Source organism: Ylistrum balloti, unplaced genomic scaffold, assembly GCF_031769215.1.
Source record: "Ylistrum balloti isolate Yb309-2 unplaced genomic scaffold, AGI_CSIRO_Ybal_v1 Utg371012, whole genome shotgun sequence".
Lineage (NCBI taxonomy): Eukaryota > Metazoa > Mollusca > Bivalvia > Pectinida > Pectinidae > Ylistrum > Ylistrum balloti.
The window spans coordinates 1-8496 of record NW_026782563.1 but is presented as its reverse complement, the minus strand read 5'-3'; the positions used below and the strand labels follow the sequence as shown (position 1 = coordinate 8496).

General features: G+C 32.4%; 1 protein-coding gene across 1 annotated transcript; it reads right to left on the bottom strand.

Annotated features, from left to right (window-relative positions):
* Positions 1–457: 457 nt before the first annotated feature.
* Positions 458–8436, bottom strand: LOC132560073 (lipoamide acyltransferase component of branched-chain alpha-keto acid dehydrogenase complex, mitochondrial-like). Its single transcript, XM_060224728.1, has 8 exons — positions 8336–8436; positions 7567–7748; positions 7102–7244; positions 5707–6111; positions 5175–5252; positions 4178–4369; positions 3323–3394; positions 458–2630 (listed from the first exon to the last, which is right to left on the bottom strand). Exons 1-8 carry the CDS (start codon positions 8434–8436, stop codon positions 2463–2465), a joined length of 1341 nt encoding a protein of 446 aa, XP_060080711.1. The 3' UTR covers positions 458–2462.
* Between the last annotated feature and the right edge of the window lie 60 nt (positions 8437–8496).

Sequence of the window (8496 nt, the reverse complement as noted above, 5' to 3'; positions counted from 1 at the left end):
TCATATATAAAAGAAGAATAAACAAATCCGAAAAAAATGTGTCAGACTGAAAAATCCTTGTATAAAAAGACAGCTTTAAAACTTAAGTTATCATTGCAATTGTTTACTATTTCACTTATTATTTTTTGCTACGGTCAATATTTTTTTTATACATTATAATATCGGGTCCACATAAGTTTAGCTATCTAGGCATGGCACTTCATAAATGCTATGCAAAAGATGACTCTCAACTTTCTAATGAGTGAAACCCTTCCTCAATTTGTGATGTTGATTCTATCTCAAAGCTGTTACTTAATATCTTTATTTCTCTGAAGGTTTAGTGTTCATCATAGGAAGTGGAAATCAGATGTTGTATTATGAAAATATATAAAGTATGTAATTTCGATATCATTACATGCACATACCGAATAAAAAGAAAATGAATAAACAAAATTAAATAAAAACATGAACAGCATGCTTTGGGTTTTAATGTGTTTTATTAAATTACTTCATTTCACAAATTATACAAGCTGTGTATTGTCAGACTTTTAACAATACCAGACTCTGTATGTGTACACTTGGTACTTGAGATTCAAATTAAAAAATGATATAAGATATTACCTAATAAAATCAATCTGATTAACATATCACCAAAAACACATGAATTTGTGGCCAGGTACATTAACATAAGTCAGAGAGTTAGGTTGTTGCCCAGTGTTTCTTGTTATCAACCAATATGCATCATGTGACTTTTTTATGATATAAGGGCAGTATGACACTCCAAAATCAGACTTGCTAGCGATTCCTTCTAACCATCTCTTGTTAAATCCATGTTTAATTCACATGGAAAAATGTACATTTTCTAAAAAATATTTCAACACATCAATTTACATGTAAATTAAAATGATATTTGTTATTTTTACAGAGATATAATACATTTTAAATCATTACCATCGCTTTCTGAAAATGCACAGTTGTCTATATAAAAAGAATATCTCTGAAAATTAAGACTTATCTATAAATAACCAAAGATAAAGAAAAAAACATCTGTGTCAGCAATGAACTCGCTAAAATATTACCATGGTACCACTAATTTTGTCATTTTGACAGACTAAATTAACTAATCTGCATTCTTTTACTTCTTTAAGCTATATAAAAGATAGCTTTAAAATTTTAACAATCAATTTCATTTAATATGTTCCCACACACATCTTCACCCTCACAAACTTTTATATATTATATGTCTATTTCATAACCTACTACTTCACATTCACAACAACACACAACAGTCCAGACATTCCTATAAAGTTAACTTTTTACTGAAGGTAGAATTTTCTCTTTAGGGATGATGTTTCTGACAGTATCAATGCCAGGTCTACAAGGTATCAGAGCTCATGATTCTTTTTCTTCATATAAAAAAAACCACACACACACACACACACACACAAACACACACACACACACACATGTATACAATCAGTTTACTTTGAAATTCACAAAATATGTTTGGTATGTGTCACAGCAAACAACAAAATTTAACATGTCAGCATTTTTTACCAAACAAAACAACAATTTAAAACTAGCTTCTTTCTTACTGAGTAAAAGTACAGGACAATGGATTTATAGCAACTCGTTAGGTTAGCAAGAATCCCGAAAAAATGACATCAACAAACTTGCATAGAAATAAACTGACTATATATAACTTCTATGCACTTATTTGAATGCAATGCCTCTGGTTGAATAAATATATTTTTTGTTTGGTTCTTTCACTGAAGAAATGTAAAACAGCAAGGTAAATATATATGCTAATACTTGTGTGTATATAGTTATATGTTGTACTTGTTTACACAATGAGTATCTTTTTCAAATTATCGATTGTGATGGCATGTAGTGAGGTTACACTTTATCACATGAAAGTCAACTTATAAAAAGTGTATTCCAGAATCAGAATAATACCATACTTATGCATGATACAATCATACACTTTTATATAGTCAAACTTCTTTCTCATTTGGACTAGGAAAAACAAAAAAAAACAAAAATTTTTAAAAGTTGAACCACCTACTTAACAATTCGAATTAAAGTTGTTTCTTTCATAAGATAGAAAAAATACTTAAGCAGAAAAGGTTGATCCTTTCAGAAGTTCAATTTAACTTTATAACTTGCAGACAACCTTCTCATACATCTTCAATAATTGATAATACACTAAGCTGACAAACTTCTGTGAATATTTAAAAAATTATACTGGTAACACCAACCATTTCAGACACATACCACTATGCTTCTGTATTCATCTGAATTCTAAACTGCTTCACAAAAAGATCAACAACATTATGCCTATATCCCAGTGTGATATACATATGTACTATAAACACGATGGTACTGCCAAATATGATCAGGTAGTGGCCCTGTGTTGGATAAATACAGCATTTACTGTTGAAATGATGGAATGATCTGATTTACTTAAAACTAAAACATCCACTTTATCTTAAGTGTATTGTCATAGTAGCAGGATTCTCTAGGTAGGCTTTCCACACGTTGGAAAATCGTGCCATAGTGGCACCTTCTATCACTCGGTGATCAGCTGACCAGCTCACATTCATAATATGTGTTTTCTTCACATTACCCTCCTCATCAAACCTGGGAAGCACCTGTAGACAACAGAGATGTTGTAACCAGTATTAAATTACTTCAAAATAAAGATGGGAATAACTGCTTTCAGATTAATTATCAAAAACATCCAAAATATACAATATTGTTGTAAATTCCTGTACATCCAACTGTAGGTTCAGAATTGTTAATTTACTTTTCTGTCTCTTAGAATGACTTTATAATAGACTATAAAAATCCATAGATATTTGTATTTGATAACTCTAATGTGTATTGTGTTAGTTATGTTTCCTATACATAAAGTCAGCTGTAATGAGGTATCTTATGATGAGGAAACATTTTCTTCATCTTTAATAAGTCATTTCATGTTTACATAGTGAATTGTCAACACTTAACAACTTCCATATAATGATTTAATCATGTAAAAATCTTGACTTTTACCAATTAAAATGATAACAGCAAAATGCCATTAGGTAAAAACAATGAATGTTAAATTTAAACATATTCAACTCACTTTAGTGTAACTTTACTTAATGAAATACTTTATAGAGAAATAATCTTTACCAAATGATATTACATGTATTCTGACATGGAATACAATTTTGTACTCCAACAGCATACAACATCAATCAACATCAAAATAGATTCATCAGCTTTTTGTCAACATGCTTTGTGATGCAAAGTGATATGTAATTCCAAGCTATAAAAAAACATTGATAATTTCTTTTCTCACCTGGAATTTGCCAAGGGCTCCAATAGCTACCTGTGGTGGTAACACCACTGGTTTTGCATAGGTTCCACCAATCTATAGACATAGGAAAGAAAGGCATTATATATCGATACATCTATTGAAATGGTAAACAATACTTTGCTGTGGATTTATTTTCATATGTATACTTAAAGGATACATAAAAACATGATTACATTGATAAGAATCAGACATAAGTTTTATTTTTAAAGCAATTTGCGTTAGTGATCAGTCATATCACAAAATACATGTATGTTGGTATGTCTACAAAATAATAACAGACACTACCTACATTGTGGAGGGCTTCTTCAGAAAACATTTATCCCACCCCAAGACTTTGTTTAGGGATACTAAGCATAGCATTTTAATTGAAAATTTGCTTAGAAGTAAAAAGGTAGGCAACCAGACTAGGAATAGAGGTGATTTATTTTGGAGTCCTTGGGTCAAGTATATGTTTTACTGCAATAGCCCTAACACAAATACTGATTCAATCAGTCCACTTGTGTTTTTCCTCCAAACATCTGTAACTTGTCAACAAAGATCTACATTTGTAATAAGATTATCATATGACTGCTTTCTCCATAAAAGGGTTTTCAAGGCCAATTTCACTACAATTATATCTTCATACCATACATCAATATTTACCTACCAATAAATCCATGACTGATGTTAAACCCGTCCATCAATATACGTTTCTGTCCCTATAGATTTACTAACACATTTTATTTCATTATCCAATCTATCTGCTCCTTAACATTGAGCCCAAATTTCTGTGAGGCACCCTGGTTTTATTGTAAGTTATACAGCTGTAATACTGTAATCAAAGATAATAATACTTACCGCTCCAATGTTTGACAGAGAAAATGTGCCACCGGTCATGTCAGCTGTGGACAGTTTCCCTTCCAGTCCTAATGCATGTAGTCGATTAAGTTCAGCTGCAATCTCGTACACACTTAGGGACTGCACATTTTTTACATTTGGAACAATTAGTCCTTCAATAGTATCCATAGCTATACCAATGTTATGAGCAGCCTGAAACATCAATGATATGTAATTAACTGTCAATACATCTCTCTCATACCTTATTTTAAAAATTATAATTCAGATGAAATTACACATACTTATTTATAGTGGCTGTGAGTTTGCAGAATGAACAAACGAAGATATACATTGTACTATATCTTCAAGAATATTTTTAGGACTTATTCACTCACAAATGTACATGAAAAATGCACATCTTTCTGATATAAGATATTTCACACATGTAAACTACCTACGTACAGAATTCTGTTGTGGAAAAAATCCAAGTTATTTTGTCAGAAATCTGAGTGTCACTGACTATTGTTTGTTCTGAGAATATCAATATTCTTTTCAAAATTACAAAATAAGGCCACACAAAATGTTTTCAGTTACCAAACCCACCCTAGTAATATGTGCCTACCCTAACTTTTTAAGACAATTTTTAAAGAAGCGCTGCTAAAGTTATGATCCCTCTCCTATCCCTTATAAAATTATTGGTTTAATTAAATGTTTTGCCTACTAACCTACCAAACATTTTTCAAACATGTTAGAGAAACACATGATATTTTGTCTGGACTTTCAGGAAATACCTGTATTTTGTATTCTAAATTCTCTACCTGGGTACTTAACATACAGGTAAATACCAGGGGTATATCCTGCAGAAAAAAGTATTCAGTATGCAATAAATTCACAACAATTTCAATTTAAAGAAAGCAGTCATGTCATGTCATCATCAAATTGTTTCTTGTAAATATATATTTTTCCAGTGATTAATGACTGTTAGTATGAATCTGTCCTTTCAGTAAATCTTACATACCAGATATGTGATATTTTCACATTCTTTGTCCACAGAGGCATTCAAGATGGGAAACTGGTGCAATGCCATCGAGGTTGCCTGAAAACAAAATCAATTCCATTATAATCAAAATAGTAATTCAAAGTACCTAACAATTATTATTTGTGCGTATGAATACATTGCCAACTTCAAAGTCACAATGCTATTAAAATATTGTGAGAAATTTTATAATGAAAATAAGAGATTTTCAACATATTTTTCACAATTGTTATTGGCTACAGAAAATATGCATATTCACCTGCCCTCATTGTTCTAGGAATGGGGGAATATTTGTCCCCTGGGATGTGTACATCTGATACAAGAATACTGAAACTGGGGTTGAATTCTGAGACAGAACTTCTAAAACTTGCGACAGCAAACTTTGGTCTATATTGGTTAGCCTAGATTAGCCTATGGCACTTAATGAACTGTCCACTGTGTGACTATGTACCAGATTGATAAGTACAGGCTAGTTTAGGATCCCTCTAGATAATAATTAATGAGATGTACAAACCTTTATGATAAATGGCATGTAGGAGAATTTCATTCCAGTGGCTGCAGTCACTGCTTTTGCACTTTCCCTCAGAAAAACAAGTTTAGTCACATCAATTTCGTCACAATATCCAAACAAGGGGACACTGTTAGCTTCAGTCATAGATTTCACCATGGCTTTCCTAACCCCCTTAATAGGTTCTGTTTTGTCCTTTCCGATTGGGATGGACACTGCTGGTACAACAGGAATTGGAGATATCCTTGCAGGTGTCGGTGCTGGAACAGCAGCAGGAGTAGGCACAGCAACAGGGGTGGGGGTCGCAACAGGTGTTGCTGCAGGTGGTGCTCCACCTTGTATGTGTCGCATGATGTCCTCTTTTAACACTCGACCATCTTTTCCTGTACCAGCAACATCAGAGAGCTTGATCTAAAAAAGTATTTTTAATACTATTTTTAGTTTTGAAACATATATTTAAAGTATGGTGAAATTTATCAAGCTATTTTTCCAAAATACTTTTCCCTACCTTACAATATATAGCTGCTAACTATCACTTCTCTTTGCATTCAGCATGCTTCCCTTTTTCTTATATTAAAGACATCAAAAGGTTGAAAACTTGTGCAATACACTGGTACATGTAGATACCTCTTTATTTTTTCATGACCAATCTTAACATGCCATTGAAATATTCTTTTACGCTACTGTTTTCTTTGATTCAAATATAGTAAGTATACAATGTGCATGTAATTTACATAAATTATTCTGCTTAATTACTTTTATTCCATTGCTGCTATCTTAATAAATTTGATGATGTTGAAAATAAAAACCACATTTTATTCTAATTCAGTTGAAGTTAAAAACAATGCCTGTTGGGAGTACTGTATTGAATTTAATTGAATTGTAATTTTTCATTCAATGTTTTAAAATCCTAATACATGCAACACAATCCAGGCGTTGATACAGGAATGCAGGTTAGGTGGGTCACATTTTTCTTTAACTGAAAAATAACCCTTTTTATATTGAATCTGACACCTCCCATTATTTCCCAAATTTTCTTTGTCTTGTTTAATTTTTTTTTCTTATACATGTATTACCTTTACACAATAGTTCTAGCTTCGAGTTTCACAAATAATCATGGATTGCATTACAAATTGGACAGTGTACTAACCTCAAAAAACAAAGCTAAAATATAAAGTACAATAATGTCAATGTAAATTTAAAAAAAAAACTGACGTATACTCAATGTCAATTGTACAAGTCAACTTTTCCAGGTATAGTTGTTTCAGCCCTAAACTTTTTTGCAAATGAAATAATTAATGTCTTCGATTGAGTTATTTATATGTGATTTGAAATGCTGTATTATACCCTGCTACCCCCCCCCCCCTCCCTACACACACACCCTAATCTAGTCATACTTACTGAGTTCTCCATGGCAATCTTTCGCACAGCTGGAGTGGCAAGAACTTTCTGTTTGAGGACCTGAGGTTGAGATTTTTCATCTTCTGATGATGAGGAGGAGGAAGAACTAGAATCATCTGACTCATCAGGACGATGCGTTTCCTCTGTAGAAAACAATTATGGAAAATAGTATGGGGTAAAATTGATTTTTCTTTTTTTTTTTTTTTTTCCTGAAATTTCTGTGCTGCAATAACTCACCATTTGCACACATATTCTAATTATGAAGAGGAGATAACTTAATGGGAACATAGGCTTTAAATTTGGAAGATTGTATTTTAATGTCATGGCATCAGGCTATGGGTTTCTTCAAATTCGCAATATTACATGAGGTGTCACTCTCACTTATGGGAAAATAAGTTGGATCTTAAGCAAAAATTTGAATATTTGGTTTCATCCAGAACTACTTTCAACACAAAGTTTTTATACCTGTATCCTTGTCCGTTTCTATATCGACTAGTGGGTCCCCGACCTGGGCAACATCATCCACTTCGTAATAGAGTTTACTGATGACTCCATCATAACGACTAGTAATGGTGACAGAAGCCTTATCACTCTGTACCTGACAGATGCTGTCAAACTGCTTCACATGGTCTCCCACATTCACATACCTGATCAACGAAAACAATAACCGTCAAATTTACGTAGCTAACAAGCATAGTATCAGTGTCAGCTGATTTCTGAATGAAAAGATTGATACAATAAAGGATGACATTTTCATTATATACAGGTACCTGTTGTTTTTATTTTATCACAAAACCAAAGACGTTAAAATACAATTATTATGAATGTTAAATGAAGTATAATTGCCATGTTATTGATTTGCTACAATATATCATCCATTTACAAGCCCAATGGACAATTTAAAAACTAGCAAGACCATGAAATAGCATTTGTGAACTGCAGTAGACATGGGTGTAATAATTATGCCCAGGCATGGGTTGATCTTCAAGTAAACAAGGCACTACATTTCATGGCATCAAACTGGTAGAGTGCTTTTGTCATTTACATTAGATGTTGTGTTTCAAAAGTGAGCTGGATTTCGGAAAGAGAATCCAGATTTTTGTTTCTCAAGTTCAGGTGAAATATGATGTGACTGATAACAAAGTTATCGGCCACTAAAGTCAGGATTCACTCTATTAAGTCCAATCTGCAAGTAAGTTTATTTTCAGAATCTAAAGAATTTTCGTTTTCTCACCATTCTTTGACGTTTACTTCTTTGATGCCTTCTCCAATATCAGCTAGTTTAAAAGGAACAATTTTTCTACAGAGAACTGCAAAATAAGAAAACAGACACATTGCTTCATCAATATAGTTTTACCGCATTCAATGAGAATAATGTACACCAGATGACTACTA